General features: G+C 51.7%; 2 protein-coding genes across 7 annotated transcripts in view; both read right to left on the bottom strand.

Annotated features, from left to right (window-relative positions):
* ADAM33 (ADAM metallopeptidase domain 33) overlaps positions 1-11,829 on the bottom strand; it is a 44,586-nt gene extending 32,757 nt beyond the window's left edge. The window contains exons 1-2 of one of the 3 annotated variants that reach the window (XM_054064421.1): positions 9,753-11,829; positions 3,394-3,476 (exon numbers count right to left, since the gene is read on the bottom strand). In XM_054064421.1, the coding sequence (XP_053920396.1) occupies positions 3,394-3,476; positions 9,753-9,771 (102 nt within the window). In that variant the 5' untranslated portion in view covers positions 9,772-11,829. Of the gene's footprint in view, positions 1-3,393; positions 3,477-7,867; positions 8,038-9,752 lie in introns of those variants that run through there. The other 2 variants (XM_054064420.1, XM_009565731.2) reach the window with 2 other exon arrangements.
* Positions 11,830-16,083: 4,254 nt separating this feature from the next.
* The window catches only part of ALMS1 (ALMS1 centrosome and basal body associated protein), a 66,141-nt gene continuing 57,141 nt past the window's right edge, over positions 16,084-25,083 (bottom strand). For 2 of the 4 annotated variants that reach the window (XM_054064415.1, XM_054064416.1), the window contains exons 17-19: positions 24,871-24,934; positions 23,958-24,057; positions 16,086-16,519 (exon numbers count right to left, since the gene is read on the bottom strand). In XM_054064415.1, the coding sequence (XP_053920390.1) occupies positions 16,475-16,519; positions 23,958-24,057; positions 24,871-24,934 (209 nt within the window). In that variant the 3' untranslated portion in view covers positions 16,086-16,474. Of the gene's footprint in view, positions 16,520-23,957; positions 24,058-24,870; positions 24,935-25,083 lie in introns of all 4 variants that reach the window. The other 2 variants (XM_054064418.1, XM_054064417.1) reach the window with 2 other exon arrangements.

Here is a 25,083-nt window from a genome sequence, read left to right as displayed (position 1 = left end):
GATTGCAAGGGTGCGTGTCCTCGGCACCTGTGTCCCATCCAGAGCCATGGGCGGTCTTTCTCCTCCCTTCATCCTCTTGGAGAAGGGCTGTGGTCCCACACGGATGTGATGCTCCCCAGGGAGGGGCCCTTTGTTGGCAGGGATGAAGGGGACAGGAATGTCCCATCCCCAGGACAGGGAGATGCTGGCTGCTCCAGGGACACAGCAGATGAGCCTGTGGTGTGAGGGGAAGCAGTGGGTGGAACGATGCTCCACTGGTGCCAAGGCGCATTCCCATGCAGGAATAAAGTGCCAGGAGAGACTTGGAGGGACCTTCGGGGGCTCCTCTGCCCGAGTGCTCCTCAATCCTCATGATTTATAGAGTCGCAGAATGGTTTGGGTTGGGAGGGACCTTCAAAGATCATCCAGTTCCAACCCCCCTGCCATGGGCAGGGACACCTCCCACTGGACCAGGCTGCTCAAAGCCTCATCCAACCTGGCCTTGAACACCTCCAGGGATGGGGCAGCCATGGCTTCTCTGGGCAACCTGGTCCAATGTTTCACCACCCTCATTGTAAAAGCCCGTTTATACATTGAAAGTCTCCACTAAGGTCACCCCAGAGCCTTCTCCAGGCTGAACAACCTCAACTGTCTCAGCATTTCTTCATACCAGAGGTGCTCCAGCCCTTGGACCACCTTCGTGGCCTCCTCCGGACCTGCTCCAACAGGTCCATGTTTGTCCTGTGCTGAGGATCCCAGAGCTGGATGCAGGACACCAGGTGGGGTCTCACCTTGGCTACAGCAAGAGGAAACCTCACTAAAGGGTGACCTTGGGAGGCAGCTGAGGTTCAGGCAGGAGGAGCTCCAGGACATGCTGCTCCTGCTGAAGGCAGCGAGAAACCAGTCTGGAGAAAAAGCAGTTACAAAGGGGGAGAAATAAAGCAGGGAACACCACAGGCGGTACAACATGCGGAGCGGGTCCCCAGGGTGGGGACAGGGGACTCCTGTTCCTTAGGTCTTGATACTGGTGGGACGCTCAGACCTGGATTCTGGGCACAACTTCTATTTCTAGCTCTAAAGTGTTGGAAAAGTCCACAGTCACCTCTGGCAGCCAAAGGGGAAGAAGTGGGAGGAGGATGCTGGGAGCAGTGGGGTAGGATCCCACCCCAAGCTGGTGGTGACAGGGGAGCTGTTTGCAATCAGGGTCCCCACGACCTCCTCCCTGGCCTCTCCAAAATCGCTTCCATGTGTGCCGGGAGCCGTGGAGCCCACAGGGAGTTCAGCTCTGAACAATAGGAGAGAGGAGAGTGTAGAGGGGGGAGGAAGGGTCCAGCCCGCCCAGCGCTGTGCCAGCCCGCACACGATGGGACCACAGGGCCGCCACCACCACCATCCTCCTCCTCTTCCCTCTGGCTTGACCTCACTCCTCTAGGAGGTGGGAAAGGAAATGCAGCGACATCCCCTGGGACCACGGCATGGGCCACCTCACAGCATCCCACTCCCTGCGCAGAGGAGCAGTCCCCGAGGAAGGGATGGAGAAGCCTTGGGGTGGTCGCCACGCTTGAACGCATCATTTCACACGCTCAGATGTCATCTCCTTGTAGAATCCCACCCCAGAAGCCAGTCATGCCCGGACAGACAGGACAAGCTGGTGACAATCACACAGCGGTATTTATTTCTAGGATCTTTGCTGGAGAGCAGGAGGAGACAGGCAGGGGTGGGGCAGGCTAAATCGGTCTAAAAAATCCACTCGTCAGCAGCAACAGGGCATAAAGGGACAGTTTGGGGCTCTGTTTGTAAGTGAGGAATGTGCTCATCCCTACGCCATCCTTTGTCTGGTTGCCACCATCCTTCCCCTCCGAAGCCTCCAGGCTCCTGGCTGTGACCGCTCTTCCTCTTCCCTCCTTACCCCACTCTGAGGAACAGGAGCCTCCTTGTTTCGGAGCCAGCGGAGGCAGAGCAGATGCCAGGAAACACAGCAGGACCTGCCCAGCCAACCTGGCCCCAGCTGGTGGCCCCATGGACCCTTGGGTCTCCTGGTGACCCCCAAACCCCCATGAGCCTGGGATTTCAGGCAGCAGGGGGCTAGAGAGACCTAAACCTCCTGCTGCCATGCGCTCCCCATCTCGTGTGCCCTCCCCATCTCGAGTGCCCTCCAACCTAAATACAGAGCGATCCAGGGCTGCTACGGAGGGAGGGGACATTGCTGCAGGCTGCCCACAGCAGCCCCAGCGTGATGGGCTGTTCCGGCTACTGAAGAAGCACAATTCCCAGTAGCCAGCACAGATGGGAGCAGTACGACTCCAGCAAAAGGCATCATCCGGCCCCTCGGAGGAGAAGGGTCAACAAAAAGCCCCTTCTCTGCTTTTGCTGTCAGGAAGCAGAGCTGATTTCCACCCTCGGTATCTCCTGCCTGAGGCAAGATCTCACTTGGAGGCATCTCAGGTGGCTTCAAAGCTGCGTCACCGTCCAGGGAGATGCCACCAGAGAAGGTCACTTCCCAGCGCTGAGCCGTCTCAGCAGTGAATCTGCTCAGCCCCAAAACGCAACGGTTTCTCATAACCATCTGTGTTGGTGCTTCTTTTCCTGGGAATTGATTTGATCTGCCCTGACGGAGACCACAGCCCCTTAGACGCTCCCAGCTGCCGGGTACAAGGACCAGCGGCTGACGGGCAGCTGTGGAGCCTGTTGACACCAGAGCCCGGCAGGGCACCAAACCGAAGCAAGAGTCATAGAATCATGGAATGGTTTGGGTTGGAAGGGACCTTAAAGCCCATCCAGTTCCAACCCCCCGGCCATGGGCAGGAACACCTCCCACTGGATCAGGCTGCTCCAAGCCCCATCCAACCTGGCCTTGAACACCTCCAGGGATGGGGCAGCCACAACCTCCCTGGGCAACCACCCTGAGTCACCACAAGCATCTCATAAAGTGGATTTGGGGATGGTGGGATGGCAGGGAGGGTGTGAGAGCCAGCAGAGCTGCCCTGGGAAGAGATGTCCTCTCTACCACGCAGCCCATGCCTGGCTTCTCAACAGTCTTCCTAAGGACAACACTCAAATCCTCCACTACTTTCCTGCCAGCAAATAGTCGGTGTCTCTGTCCTGGCCAAACCACCAATCTGACTAATGACCTCCATCTCCTCTCTCCAAAGTGCCCAACTCCTTTCCACTTATCTTGAAGCTCTTGGCCATCCTTCCTACTGACCAATACTTAAAACCACGCTGAATTAACTTGCTGTCGAACCTTCTGCCTTCCCTGTTCATCGCCTCAAGAGGGTGATGGGTCCTGCAGCCTCAACATCCTGCTCATGGGTCCTGGAGACTCAACACCTCCATCCAGGTCCCACCACCAAGACCTCCAGAAGCAGGAGCCAGGTGCACAGCGCAAAGGAGAAGAAGCATCTCTGCCCTTACCTTTTCATCCAGGCTGACAGCACGTCTGGTACGGCCCCCAAGGAGCCAGTGAGGGGTGACTCGCTCTCCAGGAGACGCTGGCCCTGGGAAAGAGGAGACCCAGTAAATGTGTGAACAGAACTTGCAAGACCTTGCAGCCACGTTAGGAGAAAAGTAGGGGGAAGAGACAGAACTGGGGGCTCTGACCAACATCTAGGGCCACCTCTTAGGCGTTTCTAGGGTGTGGACACCAGTATAAAGCCAAAACATTGCCCCTTCCTAGGCCAGCACCCTCATTGCTGCCCCAACCTTCTAGAATCATAGAACTCTTAAGGTTGGAAAAGACCTCCAAGAACATCCAGTCCAAGCATCAACACACCACCATCGTGCCCACTAAACCATGTCCCAAAGTGCCATACTTATATGCCTTTTGAACCCCTCCAGGGATGGTGACTCCACCACTGCTCTGTGAAGCTTCTTCCAGGGCTTCACCACTCTTTCAGTAAAGACATTTTTCCCAATATCCAATCTAAACCCACCCCGGGCACAACTTGAGGCCGTTCCCTCTCATCCTATCACCTCTGACTTGGGAGAAGCCTCCCAGGAGCATCGCTGCCTACCAAAATCCCAAACCCGCGGTCTAAATCCCCTGAAACCCAGTCTGGAGAAGTAGCTGGTACATGGGTGGCACCACCCTGACCCTGCTCATGTCCTGACCATCAAGCAAACCCCACCAAGCACCCAGAGCACCCCAACACGGGGCAAGGACAGGGGCTGTGCAGGCAGCAGCGCATCCTCCCTCTGGCTCCACCTCTCCTGAATCACACAAACAGCTTTTTTTCCTGCCTTTCTTTGGGTTTTTTTGCCTTTATGCTTTTAAACCATCGATCGCTGTCATTTATGGGTTGGGGAACCATGGTTCAACCACCCAGAAATGGAGCCATCATCTTTCCAGCCAGCGCTGGGCTCAAGCAGGGAACGGAGGAGCTAAAATAGCTGCAGCACATTATGGGTTTCTCGGAGCCATCCCAGCTCCCCCGGGCAGAGAAGGACAAGTAATTCTTTGGCTCCATTAGAGACAGGCAGACTTTCTAAGATTATTTGCTTTCCTAAACAATGTGGCTGTATCCGATTGCAGCCGAGGGAGCAGCGCCCGATGACTTCAGCCTGGACAATAAGAGAAAGAGGAATAAAATCTGAAGACGCTGTGGAGATGGGACGAGGTCTGGCAAAAATGTCAAAGGCTGGACCACCTCGCCAAGCCAAATGTTGTCAGTGAAAGCCTGGAGCTCGTAGCCTTCCCCAACAAAGGATAAAGTTATTTACTAAGGGAGTGGAATAACAGGGCTTACGGCTTTATTATTTTATATCATAGAATGGTTTGTATTGGAAGGGACCTCAAAGCCCAACCAGTTCCAACCCCTCTGCCATGGGCAGGGACACCTTCCACTGGATCAGGTTGCTCCAAGCCCCATCCAACCTGGCCTGGAACACCTCCAGGGATGGGGCAACCACCACTGCTCTGGGCAACCTGTTCCAGGGTTTCCCCACGTTGAGAGTAAAGAATTTCTTCTTAATGCCTAATTTAAATCTTTCTCCTCCAATTAAAAGCCATTCCCCCTCGCCCTATCACTCCAGGCCCTTGGAAGAAGTCCCTCCCCAACTTTTCTGGAGCCCCTTCAGGTACTGGAAGCTGCTCTAAGGTCTCCCCAGAGCCTTCTCTCCTCCAGGCTGAACAACCCCAACTCTCCCAGCCTGTACTCATAGCGGAGGTGCTCCAGCCCTCACATCATCTCTGTGGCCTCCTCTGGACCCGTTCTAACAGCTCCAACTCCTTCTCATGCCGGAGACTCCAGAACTGGACACAGGACTCCAGTTGGGTCTCATGAGAGAGGAGTAGAGGGGCAGAATCCCCTCCCTCGCCCTGCTGGCCACACTCGGTTTGGTTCCCTGTTCATCTCTCGGGGGGATTTGGCTTGAGGAAAGATGAAGATGTTGAAAAGTATAAAAAACAAAAGACAGAGTTATTGGTTGGGAGCTGCAGACTAAGGGTTGAACGGGATCGAGCTTCTCAACCCAGCCACGTCTCTCCCACGAGGCCCCCGCTATCGCACAGTGGCATTTAATCAGCCTTCATTACAAATAGCATTTAATCAGATTCCAGAAATAACTGTAGATAAGGTGGTGGCACCGTCCCAGTTCCCTTCATCTCACCTCCTCCAAAAGCTTTGGCGAGGTCCTCCAACCCCTCCAGCCTCGTAGTCTGGTGGGGAAACTGAGGCACGGGTGTGACACGAGTCACATTTTGTCCAGCAGGGTTTGCTGCCTTGCCATTAAGCGAGACAAAAGGAATAAAAAAAAAGTCCTATTTTCCCTGCTGAGGGAGAAGGGCAGGAGCTGCTGCCTCTCCCGGCAAAGCCCATCTTTCTCCCACGCTGTCTGGGGAGAGGATGGGACGCGAGGAGCAGCCATTCTGCAGGGATTACTGGGCTGGACTTCAGGCCACGTCGTAAAAACCTTTTGGTTATTATGTTAAACCTCTCTCTGTTTTGACTTTAGCTTTTGCTGGGAAGCAGAGACATCCAGAGCATGGGATGGGGCCTTAAAGAGTGAAGTCAAATAAATCCAATCATCATGCAGAGAGGGTTGCCTGCCTACCCCTTCTCTGTTTTTTCCTGGAAAACACACTCCTTCCCAGCACTTTCTTGGGAACGGTGTTGTTTGGGATCTTTGCAGCTCCTCATTTGGGGGACGCCCAAAGATGAGCCCTGCAGCACCCAGGCTGCCGCCGACACGCGGGCAGCGTTCCCATCTGCTCCTCCTCTCCTCAAGCATCCAAACAGAGGTTTCTGGCTCCCAGCACCCTCCCTGTTCCTCTCCCAGCTGCGCGGCTCACACGAGTCTCTCTTGGAATCGCTGGAAAACTTTCTTTTCGGCAGCAGAGAACCCAGCAAAGCTCGAAAGTTAAAAAAAAATAATAATAATGAAAATTGTGCTTTTCTTGGAAGAGCAGCAACTCCAACTCCTTGGTGGGGTTGTGGAAGGAATTAGGGATAAGAAAGAGCCTCCAGGAGGCTGAACTCAACCTGGCAACCCCCCTTCTATTTGAAAAGTGATAGGAAACCTCTAGGGAAAATAACATATTTCCTCCGCAACAGAAAAAGCCAAGTTTCACCCCAAAACAAGCAGCAGCAGCACTGCCAGCTCCACTGCCAGGGGCCACCGGATGGAGCTGGGACGGGGACTCAAGGGGGGCGCGGGATGGGGAGATGAGGGGGTGTCGGTGCGGTTTGAGGGTGAGGAGCTGAATCCGTGCCCTCTCTCGGGGGATGCTGCCCGGTCCCAGCCCTCCCATCCCAACCACACCATATAGAGTCATCGCGCGCCGCCGTGGCGCGGGCAGCGCTGGGATGGGGGCTCAGGGGGGATTTGTGGGGTGCAGAACTAGCAGAGCGGCAGGGATGGGAGGAGGGAAAGCTGCCCACAGCCTCCCCTCGATCCCAGGAGAGTCAGATCCCTCCAAATCCACAGCCGTTCGCTTTCTACAACCCTGAGATACACAGACACACAAGGAGCGATGCCCACAGCCTTCCCTCAATCCCAGGGAAGACAAATCCCTCCAAATCCACACCCATTCCCCTTCAGCTGTCCCAGGATACAGACACAGGGAACACTGCCCGCAGCCTCCCCTGGACCTCAGGGAAGCCAGAACCCCCCAAATCCACACCAATTCCCCTTTTGCAATTCCAGGATACACACACAGAGGCAGACAAACATGCAAGGAGACAGACAAACATACAAGGAGACAAACAAACACACACACAGCTCTGCCCACAGCCTCCCCTCACCCCCAGGAGAGACAGATCCCCCAGATCAGCCTCTCCCTGTCCCTAGGGAAGCCAAATCCCCCCCAAATCCACACCCATTTCCATTTTGCAATCCCGGGATACACACACAGAGACACAGCTCTGCCCACAGCCTCCCCTCATCCCAGGAAAGCCAAATCCCCCCCAAATCCACATCCCCTTCCCCTTCTGCTGTCCCAGGATAGATACACAGGGAACACTGCCCACAGCCTCCCCTCAGCCCCAGGGAAGCCAGATCAGCCTCCCCTGGTCCCTAGGGAAGCCAGATCCCACTAAATCAGCCTCCCCTTGACTCCAGGAAAGTCAAATCCCCCTAAGTCAGCCTCCCCTTGTCCCCAGGGAAGCCCAATCCCCCTAAATCAGCCTCCCCTTGTCCCCAGTGAAGCCCAATACCCCTAAATCAGCCTCCCCTTGTCCCCAGGGAAGCCAAATCCACCCCAATCCCCCCCCATTCCCATTTCGCAATCCCGGGACACCCAAACACACACAGAGCGCTGCCCACAGCCTCCCCTCGACCTCAGGGAAGCCAAATTCCCTCAAATCCCCTCCCCATTCCCCTTCTGCAATCCCGGGACACTCAGCCAGAGACAGAGAAACCCACTCAGAGACAGAAGAACCCCCCCCCTTACCTCGCCCTCCTGCATCCCCCCGCCCGGCGAGCATCCCCAGCATCCCCAGGAGGAAGATGCGGCTCCCCCACATCTCAGCCGAACCCCGGCGGCCCCAGGGCTTGCGGGGGGCCCTCCCGGCCATGCCGGCTGTCCCCAGGGCTGTCAGCGCCTCCCTTCTCCTCCGCTGGCCCTGCCTTCCCTTCTTATGCTCTCGGGTCCCTCCCTCCGCCCGCTGCCCCCGGTGCCGGCGGGGTCCGGGCTGGGAGGGAGCAGCATTGTTCGCCTTTTATTTATTGCTGTGGTTCTTGGCCAAACCGAGAGGCTTTAATGAAAACCAGACCGGAGCAGAGAGAGCTGCTCCCAGGCTCCCCCTCATCCCCTGCTACACCCCCAGCCCAGGCTGTCCCCGGATCCTGGGGTGTCCCCCTGCACCCCCTGTTACACCCAGTCCTGGGCTCACCCTCATCCCCTGCTGCCTTCGTCCCGGGCTCCCCCCAATCCTAACTCCTCCTTCCCCCCCATCTCCTGCTCCCCCTCATCCCCTGGTACCCCAGTCCCAGGCTTACCTTCATCCCCTGGTACCCCCCATCCTGGGCTCCTCCCAGTTCTGGGGTCCTCCCAATCTCAGGGTCCCCCCATCCCAGGCTGTTCCCAATCCGGGGGTCCCCTCACCTCAGACTCCCCCCCCAAGTCCTGGGCTCCCCCTCATCCCCTGCTACCCCCATCCTGGGGTCCCCTCAATCCTAGACTCCTCCCAATCTCGGTATCCCCCCATCCCAGGCTGTTCCCAGTCCCAGACTCCCCTCCAGTCCTGGGCTCCCCCTCATCGCCTGCTACCCCCATCCTGGGGTCCCCTAAATCCTAGACTCTCCTCCAATCCCAGGCTCCCCTTCAGCCCCTGCTCCCCCCAATCCTAGACCTCCCTAGGCTCCCCTTATCCCGGGCTCCCCTCATCCAAGGTTCCCCCCCCCCCCCCCCTAATCCCAGGCTCTGTCCCATCCCAAGGTCCCCCAATCCTAGGCTCCCTCCCATCCCATGCCCCCCCCACCCCAGTCCTAGGCTCTTGTCGTCTCCCAGGCTCTCCTCCATCCCAGGTTCTTCCCCATCCCAGGCTCCCCCCATATTCCAGGTTCACCCCACGAAGATTCATAGAATGGTTTGGGTTAGAAGGAACCCCAAAGCCCATCCAGTTCCAACCCCTGCCATGGGCAGGGACACCTCCCATTGGATCAGGCTGCTCCAAGCCCCATCCAACCTGGCCTTGAACACCTCCAGGGATGGGGCAGCCACGACTTCTCTGGGTAACCTGGGCCAGGGCCTCCCCACCCTCACAGCAAAACATGCCTTCCTACGATCTCATCTCAACCTCCCTCTTTCAGCTTCAAACTGTTCCCCTGGTCCCATCCCTGCACCCCCTGATCAAGAGCCCCTCTCTCCAGCTTTCCTGCAGCCCCTTTCCATACTGGAAATCTAAATGAAAGCCAAATGGAATCCCTAATAATAATAGTGATTAATGCTAGCAAATAAAGATTTGCAAATTATTTTATTCTAAAAATGGGGACAGCCATGAGCCACCTGCACCCACTGCACGCCGGGACCTCTGTGCGTGCCTGTCCCAAGAGACATCTTCAGGAGATAAGAAGATGGGACTTCTGCGGGGGTTTCCCAGCACAAAGGCAAATCTCATTGGTGCAGCCCCAGCAACAGCACAGTCAGAGCCCTCCTGGCACTCAACCATGTGTTGAGGTTCTGTCAACACAACTTTCAGATGCAACCAGCAGATGCAACCATCTGGGCAGGGCAGGAAGTCTGTTCCACCTCAGCAAAACCTTCAACCCACCCTTAACCTCAGACACAGCTTTTTCAGGTGTATTAATGCCATTTAGCAACACCTCACTCTCACCACAAGCTCTCACAAACATCTTCTACCCTTTGTGGGTCAAGCTCTGTAGAGCGTCAGGAAGGACTCGCTGAAGATTGAGGATGGTCTTCTACTGAAGCTCACCATAGAGGGGCTGTGCAGGTCCTACCACTTCCCCAAGAGGAGAAACACTGCAAAAAAAATAAAGTCATTCAAAAGAATAAACCTGTGGAAAAGTAAGCTGAGGAAGAGAGGGTGTTGCTGTCCCTTCTTGGATCCAGGCACTGGAAGAGGCTACCAGGGAGATGGTGGAGTCCCCGTCCCTGGGGGTTTATAAGCCGCGTAGATGAGGTGCTCAGGGATCTGGTTTAGTAGTGGACAGGTAGGGTTGGACTTGATGATCTCAAACGTCTTCTCCAACCAAGCGATTCTATGATCCAGGCGGCGCGGTGGAAGCCCAGCAGAGCAGCTGTAACTCAGCAGCCTGGCACACAATGAGGCAACGTTCAAAAGCGTGAGATGGCTTTCAGCCACCAGGAAATCAGCAGCAATGAGGTCCAGAGGGACGAGGTTGGGCAGAGCGCTGTGAACATCTTTCCAAGAAAGGGCAGTTAGTGGCCAGGGCTGCCGTGGAGGGGTGAGCCAAGGGCTGGGATGGAGCAAGGACCATAAGCCAATGGAAACCCTGGGTGGCTGACAGGCTCCAGTCAGCCTGTCACCACGACATAGCTTCACCATTACTTCACCATCACCGGTTTCCCCTCACTCCTCCACTTTCTCACCCAGTAGAAATGACAGAGCAGCATAGTCTTGGGGCTGGGTGAAGGCAGAAGTCTCTCTGCTTCCCACCACCCATGGAAGCAGAGCATGGAGATATCCATGCCCCTCCGTGGGGCTGAGGATCGCAACAGCTGGTGGTCCTCCAGAGCAGCTCATAAAGGGCCTTTGTGTGGAAAGGAACAGGCATTCTTCCTCCTCCCTGCAGCCTCCATCACTTGATATCCCAGCTGACAGAAGCTGTGGCACTTGACCGAGGTCCACAGCTGGGTCACGCAGCCTGGCAGCTGAACCCCAGCGCGGGGATTTCTGTGTCCTGGCGTCAGCCAAGAGCAGCACATGTGGAGCAGGGGATCACTCACAACCATGGAATTAAAGCCTCTTGGTGTCTATTTTCAGCATTCTCCAGTCCTCCCAGGCACTCGTTCTTCATAGTCATGGAGGAGGCAACCAGCACACGGAGTCACACATAGGACGTGTGCTCAGGAAGATCCTGGGCAACCACACTTTGGGTCTTCCATCACTGCTTCACCAGCACAAATGAGCTTATCCTGTTACAGGTCCCTCTGCAAAGGACAAGGATGGTTGGAATGTACTAAAGCAGCTCTACACCATTCATAAGAACTTGCACCCCAACAGACAAAATGATGTCTCCTTAGACCCAATTTCACATCAGCACCCACTGAGGTGACTATTTAGTCTGCACAAAATGACACAAACTCAACTCCTCCAGCACAGGTGTTCAGGAGGCCACAGAGCATAGCTGGCACGCTGTATTCTCCGGATCCAACTGATGAGTCTCAGAGCCCAAGAGACTTATCCCTTCCTGGAGGAAGGCCAGGGCTGGCCACTCAGCCCATGAGTCAACAAGGCTTGGCAGAAGCCAGCAGCAAGGCCCCAAAAGCAGAGTGATTCACAGGATGCACCGAACCAAACTCAAGCAGAGGAGCAACCACAGCTTGCAGAGAATCATAGAATCAGAATATTTTGGTTGGAAAAGACCTTTGAATCATCAAGTCCAACCATACCTGTCCACTACTAAACCACATCCCTGAGCACCTCATGTACGGGGCTTTTAAAAATCAGGAATGGGGACTCCACCACCTCCCTGGGCAGCCTCTGGGAGGGCCTCAGAACCCTTTCCATGAAGACAGTTTTTCTGATGTCCAATCTGAACCTGTCCTCATGCAACTTGAGGCCATTTCCTCTCATCCTATCACTGTCACTTGGGAGAAGAGACCACCTCGCTACAACCTCCTTTCAGGCAGTTGTAGACAGTGATGAGGTCTTCCCTCAGCTTCTTTTCTCCAGGCTAAACAACTCCAGGTCCCTCAGCACCTCCCCATAATCCTTGTTCTCCCCTTGTTGGGGAAGGGGAGTCCCTTTCCCACCTCTGTTCTCCTTCTCCGGACATGCTCCAGCCCCTCAATGTCCTTCTTGGAGTGAGGGGCCCAAAACTGAACCCAGGATTCCAGGTGTGGCCTCACCAACACCAAGTCCAAGGGCACAATCCCTTCCCTGCCCCTGCTGGCCACGCCGTTTGTGATCCAGGTCAGGATGCCATTTGCCACCTGGGCCACTGCTGGCTCATGTTCAGCCACTGTTGACCAACAGCTCCAGGTCCTTCTCCTCCAGGCAGTTTTCCAGCCGCTCTTCCCCAAGCCTGGAGCTGCACAGGGTTATTGTGTCCCAAGCACAGGACTCAGCACTTGACCAATGAGCTGGAATCTCTCCTTTTGTTCTCATCATGAAGGCAAGTCTGAGGAAGCTTCTGAGAAGCCTAAAAAGCAACAAGGCTGCAGCACATGAGCAAATAAAGTTAGACTGAGTTTAAAAATAACGTCCTCTCCGCTATCAAGATCTCTCACAACTGTCCTCATCCCCATGGAATTTGAGTGCCTTCCAGAGGGGTATTAATCAACATGGCTTTCATTTGTCACGCAGAGGTCGTTCACCCTCCTGCAGGGTCTCCTTTGGCCTGGAGAACTCAGTTTATCGGCTGATGTCAGGAGAAAAACGTTAATAAAAACTTGACTTTCAAACCTTGCCTGTGTGAACGAATCGTGTCTTTTCCATCTCCAGCAGCTCGGCAGAATTCCTTCCCCAAGTCTACAATAATGAGAACGTCCAATAAGTTCATGATAGACTCGAAAGCGGCCCAGCTGGCCAAGTCATAAATGCAGCCTGAAGGAAGTAATTTATTAAGATCTTCGTTAACAGATTAAAGTTTGCTCTGGGCTAATGAGCAGCCAGACAGGAAGTATTTGCTGTATGAGGGTGTTGTTTCAGGAAAAGCAACTTAGAAACCAGGATGCTCTCATGGACAAGCGGAAGCGATTGGCATACCTGCTTCCACATGCGACAAGGCTCCTTCTTCAGTCTTCTCCTCTTCAAAGTCATAGAATCATAAAATTGCTTGGTAGGAGAAGACCTTTGAGATCATCAAGTCCAACCACATCTGTCCACTACTAAACCACATCCCTGAGCACCTCATCTACACAGCTTTTATGTCCAGGGATGGGGACTCCACCACCTCCCTGGGCAGCCTCTGCCAGGGCCCAAGAACCCTTTCCATGAAGAAATTTTTCCCGATGTCCAACCTGAACCTGCCCTGGTGGAACTTAAGGCCATTTCCTCTCATCCCATTGCCTGTTGCTGGGAGAAAAGACCAATCCCCACCTCACTACAACCTCCTTTCAGGCAGTTGTAGACAGTGAGAAGGTCTCCCCTCAACCTCCTTTTCTCCAGGATAAACAACTTCAGTTCCCTCGGCCACCTCTCACAATCCTTGTTCTCCAACCGCTTCCCCAGCTCCTTTCCCTTCTCTGGACGTGCTCCAGCCCCTCAATGTCCTTCTTGGAGTGAGGGGCCCAAAACTGAACCCAGGATTCCAGGTGTGGCCTCACCAGTGCCACAATGGGACACAATCCCTTCCCTGCTCCTGCTGGTCACGCCGTTTCTGATGCAAGCCAAAATACCACTGGCCTTCTTGGCCACCTGGGCCACTGCTGGCTCACTGTCAACCAACACCCCCTGGTCCTTCTCTGCCAGGCAGCTTTCCAGCTCCTCTTACCCAAGCCTGGAGCACTGCACAGAGTTGTTTTGTCCCCAGGTCATTCAGTCATGTTCTCCTACAGGCACAACCACTAACATATCTACCACCAAGAGAGGCAGACAGCAGAAATCCTTCAGGGAAGAAGCTCTCTAGGAGTCAATCACTCTGGACCATGGTGGTCTTTCCACCTACCAGCAATGACAGAAACTGTCTCAAACAACATCTTCTTAAGTTCCATCACTGCCCCATATGGCAAACCTCCAACTTGAGACCACCTCCACGGAAAGGACTCCAAAACCATACACCAAGAACCAAAGGACTCACTATGTTATTATAAAAGGTCCATCAGGATGGACTACAGAAGGTAGAACTAGTGGAAGTGATCACAAAAGAGGAAATGGAAGACGGTTCTGAAGAGCAAACAAGCCTGTTATTTCAAAATAAGGAACCTTTCAAAGCATAAGGTGGCTTTTTCAGATCCCCTTTGTCTCCTAGCAGTGTCGTCCCCTTGTCCCTCACTCCATCCACACACCCATCAAGAGCAGTTTGTAGACAGAACATCTACAGCCAATCTAAAGCCTGATAAAGTGCAAATGAATGATCAAAGCTGCTTTTGGTTTCTAGAGGCAACACAACAGAAACCCACCCTTTCCCAGTTTTTCAGAGAGCAGCTACGATAACTCTGGTGAGACCCAAACACACACTTGTCACCTAAACCAGCAAGACCAGGGAAGTGATTCTGCCCCTGTGGGGGGCACTGGTGGGGCCACACCTTGACTCCTAGGTTCAGCTCACTCCAAGAAGGACATTGAGGGGCTGGAACACATCCAGAGAAGGGAACGGAGCTGGGGAAGGAGTGGGACAACAAGGGTTACGAGAGGCAGCCGAGGGAACTGAGGTTGTTTAGTCTGGAGAAAAGGAGGCTGAGGGGAGACCTCATCACTGTCTACAACTGCCTGAAGGGAGGTTGTAGAGAGGTGGGTGTTGGTCTCTTCTTCCAAGTGACAGGCGACAGGGCGAGATCTGATTCATTACCTCAATGTGAACTCCAGGGGTTCAGGGCAGACCTGGACTTTGGCCACCGCTGCATGGCTCAGCCAAGGGACGAAACAAGAAGTTCTACCAAAGTCTTAAGAACAAAAGAGGTCAAAACCCGTGTTTTGTGTGTCACCCTTAGCAGAATTGGGTGAACCGTTACAGCTGATCCTTGAACTGAATATCTATGAACATCTTGAGTACAGAAAATAGGAAACCACTGCTCACACCCACTTACTTTTCCTCCGATGTCTTTTCCTGTTTACACATCATTTGAACTCTATTGCGATATGCAAAGGAAACCGAGACTTTAGGCTTCTGTCGCCAAGAACCACAATCTTTGCAGTCCATCTTTTGCCACTGTGATGCTAGCGAAGAAGAGAACAACCAAGTCTCCTGTCAGAGTGAGAGCATCTAGTGCAGTGGAGGGGACTCTCCTAGGCAAGCATTATGAACCCCTAATATCATAGAACCATAGACTTGTTTGGTGGGAAGAGAACTTTGAGATCACCAAGTCCAACCGTACCTGTCCACTACTAAACCACATCCCTGAGCACCTCATCTACCCAGCTTTTAAATCCCTTCAAGGATGGGGACTCCACCACCTCCCTGGGCAGCCTCTGCCAGGGCCTCAGAACCCTTCCCATGAAGACATTTTTCCTGATGTCCAGTCTGAACCTGCCCTGGCGCAACTTGAGGCCATTCCCTCTCATCCTACCACCTGCCACTTGGGAGATCAACCCCTCCACCTCACTACAACCTCCTTTCAGAAACTCGTAGACAGTGATGAGGTCTCCCATCAGCCCACTTTTCTCCAGGCTAAACAACTCCCGGTCCCTCAGCTGCCTCTCATAACTCTTTTTCTCCAGCCCCTCCCCCAGTTCCATTCCCTTCTCCGGAGGAGCTCCAGCCCCTCAATGTTTGTTTCAGAGTGAGGGGCCCAAAACTGATCCCAGGATTCGAGGTGTGGCCTCACCAATACCGAGTCCAGGGGCACAATCACTTGCCTGGTCTTCCTGGCCACGCTGTGTCTGATCCAGGCAAAGATGCTACTGTCCTACTTGGCCACCTGGGCCACTGCTGGCTCATGTTCAGCCGCTGTCAATCAACACTCCCAGGTCCTTCTCTGCCAGGCAGCTTTCCAGACACTCTTCTCCAAGCCTGGAGCTGCACGGGGTTGTTGTGTCCCAAGTGCAGGACCTGGCACTTGGTCTTGTTGAACATCATCCTGTTGGTCTCAGCCCATGGATCCAGGCTGTCCATGTCCCACTGTAGAAGGCAGAACACCATAGAACTTTGTTGTGATTGGCCTCTCCTGGTTCAAACAAAGACAGCAAACCAAGCAAAAGGTCAGTGAAGTCATGACTGCTCCACGCTAGAATTGTCTGGTTCAATCAACCTCGGAGCTTCTGAAGTTCTCTGTTGGGGAGAGTAAGAGGTGAGCGCTGCCAGAGAGCGAAGAGACACTTCAGGATCGCTGCAATAGTTACTACAAACCAGTGTGACATTATTTATTTAAGGACTTTTTTCCAGTACAAAACATTACAAATAAATTTTCTACATTGAAATAAAAAAATAGAAATCATTGTTAAAAACTATTAAAAATAAATATATAAAACTGCTGCTCCAGTCAGGTGGTTATAAACACATCATGATCCGAGTTCTTCCCCCAAACTTAACTCAATAGCACTACAAAAATCAGGCATTTATTTCAAAACTCATCATTTCCATCAGATCATTGATTCTTAAATAGGGCAAGATTATCTGAGTACAAAAATGACACAAGTGAACAGACACGACACAAGTATTTACTGCAATATCGTTTACAGATCACAGCCTCCTCGGTGCTGCATGGTTTCGAAGCACGAGGCACCTTCGCTTGAACAGCAGATCTTTATCAGTTCCAAGGCACCTTCCTCCCTAAGACCTGGTTGGTGATTTTCTGAAAGAGAAAAGCAAAGCGACAGAGATAAGTTTTATTCCTCTGGAAACCAAAAACACTGAGCACAAAACCAGAGTTTTCCACAATAAACAATGAATAAATTCATAGAATCGTGGAATGGGTTGGGTTGGAAAGGACCTTAAAGCTCATCCAGCTCCAACCGCCATGCAACAGACAGGGACACCTCCTACTGGATCAGGTTGCTCAAAGCCCCATCCAACCTGGCCTTGAATGCCTCCAGAGATAGGGCGGTCACAACTCCTCTGGGAAATCTGGGCCACCTCATCATCAAGAATTTCTTCCTAATGTCTCATCTAAATCTTCCCCCTTCCAATTTAAAGCCATTCCCTCTCGTCCTATCACTCCAGGCCCGTGCAAAAAAGTCCCTCCCAAGCTCTCCTGGAGCCCCTTCAGGTACTGGAGGATCACTCTAAGGTCTCCCTGGAGCCTTCTCTCCTCCAGGCTGAAGAACCCCAGCGCTCTCAGCCTGTCCTCATAGCAGAGGCGCTCCAGCCCCTGGATCATCGTTGTGGCCTCTTGTGGGGGCAGGAGGCTGCTGCCCGTTGCCACCTTTGGCATGTGATGAAGGAAGGGTCATGAAAGCACCAAGAAGGACCTGCTGGTGAGCACAAGCACGAGCTACCACCGCCAGAACCTTGTAACTTATTTCTGCATTGCTGCCAGTCATCAGCTGAGGAACAATTGCAGGATGTGTCAGTTGTTCTGCTGGGCTCCACATGGCTTGTGAGGTCTCTGTTGTGTAGGCAGGCCCAGTCATTCTCAACGTACCACCAAAGAACACACTCTGCTTACGTACACACATATAAATCCAGCAAAGTGGGATCTCAGTGTGAAATCTGTCCCCAATACTGCAGGAAGGCTCAAACCTCCTCACACCACAAACCCCCGATTGGTCCTCATGGCTCACAGACCCCTTCGCAATCCAAGAAGCAAACCCAGCAAGGAATTCGATGTCATCTGCTCTCTTTGCTCCGCTTCCAGGAAGCGGCTACAAACCCAAACTCTGAACATGTTGCTGACAGAAGGAAAAACGCAGCCAAGAGGATGGAAAACAAGCAGCAAAAACACTGTAAAGCAGCAGGCAGAGAGCAATCCCATTTCACACCTCTAGAAGCCCGTGCCTTTTCCTTTGGGGTAGTGACACCTTGTGGCCCCTGTCTTGCACTGGCACTAAAAGACACAAATCTTCCATAAATAAAGCATTTGGTGTTCTTAAATGCTAATAGCTTTTATAAGGGGTTGAGGAAAGTGCATAAATTAATAACTTTGCTGCCCCTTAGGGAGGTTTCTCCCATGCTCCCTACTGATAAAAGCTACAAACTCACTACATCTGACAGTGCGAACCTCATGGGGTTCAACCAGGCCAAGTGTAAAGTCCTACACCTGAGTCGGGGCAGTCTGCAGTTTCAATCCAGGCTGGGGGATGACGTGCTTGAGAACAGCCCTGAGGAGAAGGACTTCAGGTGCTGGTCGATGAGAAGCTCAACATGAGCCACCAATGTGTGCTCACAGCCCAGAAACCAACTGTGTCCTGGGCTGCACCCAGAGCGGCAGGGCCAGCAGGGAAGGAGGGGATTCTGCCCCTCTGCTCCGCTCTGGTGAGACCCCACCTGGAGCCCTGTGTCCAGTTCTGGAATCCCCAACACAAGAAGGAAATGGAACTGTTAGAATGAGTCTAGAGGAGGCCAGGAAAAGGATCTGAGCACTGCAGCACTTCTGCTGCGAGGACAGGCTGAGAGAGTTGGGGTTGTTCAGCCTGGAGAAGAGAAGGCTCCGGGTAGACCTTAGAGCAGCTTCCAGTACCTGAAGAGGCTCCAGGAAAGCCGGGGAGGGACATTTTCCAAGGGCCTCGAGTGATAGGAAATGAGAGGGAATGGCTTTAAATTGGAAGGGGGAGATTTAGATTAGACATTAGGAAGAAATTCTTCACAATGGTGGTGGTGAGGCACCGGCACAGGTTACCCAGAGAAGTCATGGTTGCCCCATCCCTGGAGGTGTTCCAGGCCAGGTTGGATGGGGCTTTGAGCAACCGGACCCAGTGGGAGGTGTCCCTTCCCATGGCAGGGGGTGGAACTGGATGGGCTTTGAGTTCCCTTTCAACCCAACCCGTTCCATGATTCTATGATGTAAAAGCTTCAGTAACAGGAAGAATTTCCATCTGATAAACTCATAAAATTTATTTTCACTTCACTGGGGCTGACAGCTCTGATTTATTTGTACTGCCATCAGATCAGAAATGTCTCGATAGAGCTTTCGGAACTGAAGGACACGCACAGCCCTTATCTGACTGCTATAATTTTATGCTCTACTTGAAATGAAAAGTACAAAAGCAAGAGGACATTGGGACAGAACATCAGACCCATGTGCATCCTGTGATAACTTTGCTATCTTAATAAGGATGAAGCTTTAACAACTCAAAAGATTAAGAAGGCCTTTGCAACCCTCGGTCTCTTTCTCCATTGCCCCATGCGGCCACTGTGGCTCATCAAAGCCTCCAAACACGTACTGACAGCCTTTACTTCTCACTGTCCAGTCCGAGTGTGCTTTACAAAAGGTAAGGGCATTTCGTTGATATATATTCACTAATTTGATTCACTAATATATTCATTTACTTTGAGACAAATAAAGTCAGTTTTTCATCCCTCAACCTGGATGCTTACTTAAGACACTGCCTCTCAGCGTGGAACATCCCAAATTGTAGCTGTCCTGGCTCACACTGCAAACAGAGTTTTGTTTGCTTTCTCCACCCAATGTATTTCCAAGAAGCTGGTGTTCATTTCTTTTCTGAAGCACCAGCCCATAAATCACATCAAAATGCACTTATAGCTGATGTACCTTTAAATTCTGGGTTGAAGATACTATGTGTGAGCAACCACAACTTCAGGGAATCATAGAATCCTTTGGTTGGAAAGGATCTTTGAGATCATCAAGTCCAACTGCACCTGTCTACCACTAAACCACATCCCTGAGCACCTCATATACGCAGCTTTTACACACCTCCAGGGATGAAGACTCCAGCACCTCCCTGGGCAGCCTCTGCCAGGGCCTCAGAACCCTTCCCATGAAGACATTTTTCCCGACGTCCAATCTGAACTTGCCCTGGTGCAACTTGAGGCCATTTCCTCTCGTCCTATCTCCTCTCACTTGGGAAAAGAGACCAACACCCACCTCGCTACAACCTCCTTTCAGGCACTTGTAAACAGTGATGAGGTCTCCCCTCAGCCTCCTTTCCTCCAGGCTAAACAGCCCCAGGTCCCTCAGCCGCCTCTCACAACCCTTGTTCTCCAGCCCCTCAATGTTTTGTTTTGGAGTGAGGGGCCCAAAACTGATCCCAGGAGTTGATTGGGTGAGGTTTGGCCTTACCAATACCGAGTCCAGGGTACAGTCACTTCAGTGCTCCTGCTGGCCGCACCTGTCCCTGTTTATGTATGTACAGACAGGGGTGTTTGTACATGTTTAAGTCATTGCTTCCTTTCCCAAATTTTCATCACCCCTAGCCTGCAAGTCCTCAGCCCCTCTATCAATGATGTGCACGGTACTGCAGATAATCCAACCCTCAGAGCCAGCTGCACTCCTCCTAGCAAGGTGCATGCCCAGTTTTACTTTCACGTCTCCTCCTTTGGTGTCAGTGACCGAGACAGAAGCAATCAGTGTCCCAGGGCTTTATTACACCCATGGCCAAGACACAATAACCTTAGGATATAAGCACAGTGCACTATTACAAGAGAGTCACAGAATCTTAGAATCGCTTGGTTGGAAATATCTTTGAGATCATCGAGTCCAACCGTACTTGTCCACTACTAAACCAGATCTCTGAGCACCTCATCTACCCATTTTCTAAATACCTCCAAGGATGGTGACTCAATTCCTACTATTCCAGTGCCTGAGAACCCTTTCGGAGCAGACATTTTTCCTGATGTCCAATCTGAACTTGCCCTGGTACAACTTGAGGCCATTTCCTCCCATCCTATAGCCTGTCACTTGGGAGAAGAGCCTGGTCCGGTGGGAGGTGTCCCTGCCCACGGCAGGGAGTCGGAACCGGATGACCTTTAAGGACCCCTCCAATTCAAACCTTTTTATAATTCAATAATTCTATGACTGTGATTAGAGTCAGCTCTGTTCCGGAGTCCGGATCGGCTGTTCTGCATCAGCAGTTCACAAATGTGTCACTATGAGTTCCCAGACCTAAGATGTGAGATGCTACAGATCATTTAAATGATACAATCCGTAACTATGCATGTTTTTAATCTGGCTTTTGTACCTGCCCTTGTCTCCTAATACTCTGTGTCATTCTTGGAGTCGTTCCACACAATCCATTGTTCTTTTTTCCATGCACAATGAGATCGGCTTAGAAACTGATGCTCCCAGCAACACAGTAACAAACTCTAACCAAACCTCTCCCTGCATTTACAGCCCCTGCAGCGATTCTGCATCAGCAAGGAAGACAAAAAGATTACAGTATTTACTGCAATGAACCAGCATCCCTTTTCCAATCCAAACCACACTTGCATACAAAACTTCTGATCCGATTCCCTATCCGGTCCCAGCTGACTAGGCTACTTCAAGTCAATGACTGCCAGAACTCATTAAAAATTCATTAACTCTTAAGACTTTATGGTACCAGCACCTGAGATTCTCAGACTGGTGAAAAATACGTTCTGAACATCCTCCACAAAAGCACAGCATCAAATCAAAGTAATTCTCTTGCTAAGGACCACAATTGGACTAGGGAGGTGATCTGGCAACACACTGTGTTGCGAACCCTGACTTTTAAAATCCAATTGCTGCTGTTCCCAACAAATTACTGACCCTATTAGTCCAGCTCTGGTAGGACAATGCCAGGGGAGGTTTAGGTTGGTCATTAGGAGAAGGTTCTTCACCCAGAGGGTGGTGGAGCACTGTTGCAGCTCCCCAGGGGAGCAGTCATGGCCCCAAGCCTGACAATATTCCAGAAGCAACTGCCCAATGCCCTCAGACACACAGCGTGAATGTTGGGGTTGTCCTATGTGGGGACAGGAGTTGGACTCAATGATCCTTATGGGTCTCTTCAAACTCAGGTGATTCTGTGATTCTGTAACTCAGCCTGGAAAGAGTTGCACTGCAAAAATTTACCTGCAATCCTAAGTTCCAGAGGAGAAAAAAAATCAGGTTTAATTTTAAATGCATGTCATAGAATCACAGAATCGTTTGGGTTGGAAGGGACCTTATAGCCCATCCAGTTCCAACCCCTGCCATCGGCAGGGACACCTCCCACTGGGCCAACCTGCTCAAAGCCCCATCCAACCTGGCCTTGAACACCTCCAGGGATGGGGCAGCCACCACTTCTCTGGGCAACCTGGGCCAGGGCCTCCCCACCCCCACAGGAAAACATTTCTTCCTAAGATCTTATCTCAATCTCTCCTCTTTCAGCTTCGAACTGTTCCTCCTCATCCTATCCCTGCACTCTCTGATCAAGACCCCCTCCCCAGCTTGTCCTTTAGCCACTAACGCCTACAATCCAGCTTATTGTCTGCAGCCAGAGCTCTACACTTCATGGGGTGGATGTAGTTAAACAGCAAGGTCAGCCGGGTTAGAACCTCAGTGCCTGTATCACAAACTGTTGCTCCTCCTCTTTTAGTTCTTATTAAGTCTCAAGAGAAAGCTGAAGCATATGGACACCTGGACCAGCTCAAAAAGCGATGCATGGGTCAGTTTTGAGATTAACTTCAAGCGAAAAACAGGCCTCATCTGTTTTAACAGGACATTTATCACATCAATGTGTACAAATTGATACTACTTGTCACACAGAAATATCAAGACGATCAGATGTGTGCACGTGGGAAGGCACGGAGACAGAAGACTCTCCTTACTCACGGCACTAAACTTGAGCGAGGCTCTAGCACAAGGTTCATCAATCCTTCTATCATTAATTACACCTGTGTTTAACAGGCAGACACAAAGCCCATGTTACACCACTTGTATAGCCAGGGAAGAAGAGCATTAGGAGTTGTAAGCTGGGACAGAAGCAGCTCCCTGCAGGGATCTCCTGCTTCATGGAGGAATGAGGCAAGACTCAGCAGAGGCCTGGGGTGACCAGCAAAACAGGCCCAACTCTTTCCTTCTCCTGCAGTCCTGACCCACCATTGCCCTGCGCCTGGTAGCGTGGTAAGGCCCCAACATAAAAGCTGTTATTGAACTGCTGCAAAAGGAATGGCTGCTGGGTGGGAAGCCTAACATAAGTTAGCAATGTGCACTCACAGCCCAGAAACCAACCATATCCTGAGCTGCATCCAAAGCAGCGCAGCCAGCAGGAAGGGAGGGAATTCTGCCCCTCTGCTCTGGTGAGACCTCACCTGCAGTCCTGCATCCAGTTCTGGAATCCCCAACATAAAGCAGACAGAATTGTTGGAATAGCTTCAGAGGAGGCCATGCAGATAATGCAAGGGCTGGAGCAGCTCTGCTACAAGGACAGGCTGAGAGAGTTGGGGTTGTTCAGCCTGGAGAAGAGAAAGTTCTCGGGAGACCTTAGAGCAGCTTCCAGTACACGACGGGGCTCCAGGAAAGCTGGGGAAGGACGTTTTCCAAGAGCCTGTAGTAATAGGACAAGGGGAATGGCTTTAAACTGGAAGAGGGAAGATTTTGATGAGACATTAGGAAGAAATTCTTCCTGAAGAGGGTGGTGAGACCCTGGCCCAGATTGCCCAGAGAACTTATGTCTGCCCCATCCCTGGAGGTGTTCAAGGCCAGGTTGGACAGGGTTTTGAGGAGCCTGGTCCAGTAGGAGGTGTCCCTGCCCACAGCGGGGGATTGGAACTGGATGAGCTTTGAGGTCTTTTCCAACTCAAACCATTCCACGATTCTACGATTTCCTAAATAGGTGCTTTCTCCCCTACACAAGTGGCCGTTGCTCTCTTCTCCCGAGTGACAGGTGATAGGACAAGAGGAAATGGCCTCACGTTGTGCAAGGGCAGGTTCAGATCGGACATCAGGAAAAGTTTCTTGACCAAAAGGGTTCTCAGACCCTGGTAGGGGCTGCCCACGGAGGTGGTGGAGTCCCCATCCCTGGAGGTGTTCAAAAGCTGGGTAGATGAGGTGCTCAGGGATGTGGTTTAATAGTGGATGGATACGGCTGGACTCCATCTCAAAGGTCTTTTCCAACAAAGCGATTCCACAATCTTATGATTAATCAGGACCACGTGCCCTTGTCTTTTTTCCACACACCCTGTGCAGGTACTGAAAGATTTCAGGTTAGGTAGAGCGATTCTTTTTCATTCCATGTTGTCTGCTTTGACCCTGAATAAATGCCAACACATCCTAATCACCTAGAAATGCAATAACCACCAAAGAATTACATTTTTAAATACCACATCAATGCTTGTGACCTCAAGAAAAAAGAATTCTAAACATTCCACTATACGTACTTGGCCAGAACACCTACCGCTTTGTAAAGCTGTGCTTTGAGGCGGTACGAGTTGTATTCCATTTTTCTCTTCTCTTCCTCTCGCTTCTTTTGCACCTCTGGCAGCTGCTCATAGATCCTTAAGCATAAATACAAGAAGTCAAAAATAGGCACTTGGAAGGAACTTATTGATATAAAAAAAACCCAAAGCATCCTCTATTTTATCTTGACAGTCTGTTTAAGGCTGCTGGCCAAGAGCATCACCGGAAGATTTATTTGGGTGTCTCCTAATGTCACACAGGGGAAATGTGGAATACACAGCAGTTGTGACACCGGAAATTCCCACATCCCATAATGCTTTTCTCTTGCAAGCAGCACTCTCCTAAAAGCAATATTTATAGTGTTAAAATGTCTGTACAGCTGATCATGGAATGGTTTGGGTTGGAAGGGACCTTAAAGCCCATCCAGTTCCACCGGGGCCAGGGCCTCAGCATCCTCATCATGAAAAATTTCTTCCTAATGTCTGATCTAAATCTCCCCCTTCCAATTTAAAGCCATTCCCCATCGTCCTATCACTCCAGGCCCTTGGAAAAAGCCCCTCCCCAGCTTTCCTGGAGCCCCTTTAGGTACCGGAAGCTCCTCTAAGGTCTCCCCACTGCCTTCTCTTCTCCAGGCTGAACAATCCCAATCCTCTCAGCCTGACCTTCTAGCAGAGGTGTTCCAGCCCTCGCATCACCTTCGTGGCCTCCTGTGGACCCTCTGGATTTGATCCCTGCTTTCTTGATTGCACCAACTTAGTTATGCCTTATCATACAGCTTCTTATTGCTTGCATTGGAAAAGCCAAATTATGGCAAATTCCCAACTCTTTAGCCGCAGACAGGATTCATCCATCTTCCCCACCCATTTATTGAGGTCACCCATCTCCAGGAAACAAAGTTTTCTCAACCTTACCGTTTAGATCTTTGAACCATTTCACTCTTCGGAATTGTTCTTCCCTTTTCTTTAATCAGAAAACCTAAAGAGAAAATTTTGAGATAATAGAATGGCGAACAAGTCTGCTTCTCATAAAGAATACAACGGCAACAATGTGAGTTCTTTATAAGTTATGGATTCATAGAATCATTGAACGGTTTTGGTTGGAAAAGACCTTTAAGATCATCGCAT

The sequence above is a fragment of the Cuculus canorus genome, chromosome 4 (genome assembly GCF_017976375.1).
Source record: "Cuculus canorus isolate bCucCan1 chromosome 4, bCucCan1.pri, whole genome shotgun sequence".
In the NCBI taxonomy this organism is placed as follows: Eukaryota; Metazoa; Chordata; class Aves; order Cuculiformes; family Cuculidae; genus Cuculus; species Cuculus canorus.
This window is presented reverse-complemented; position numbering and strand designations above follow the sequence as displayed.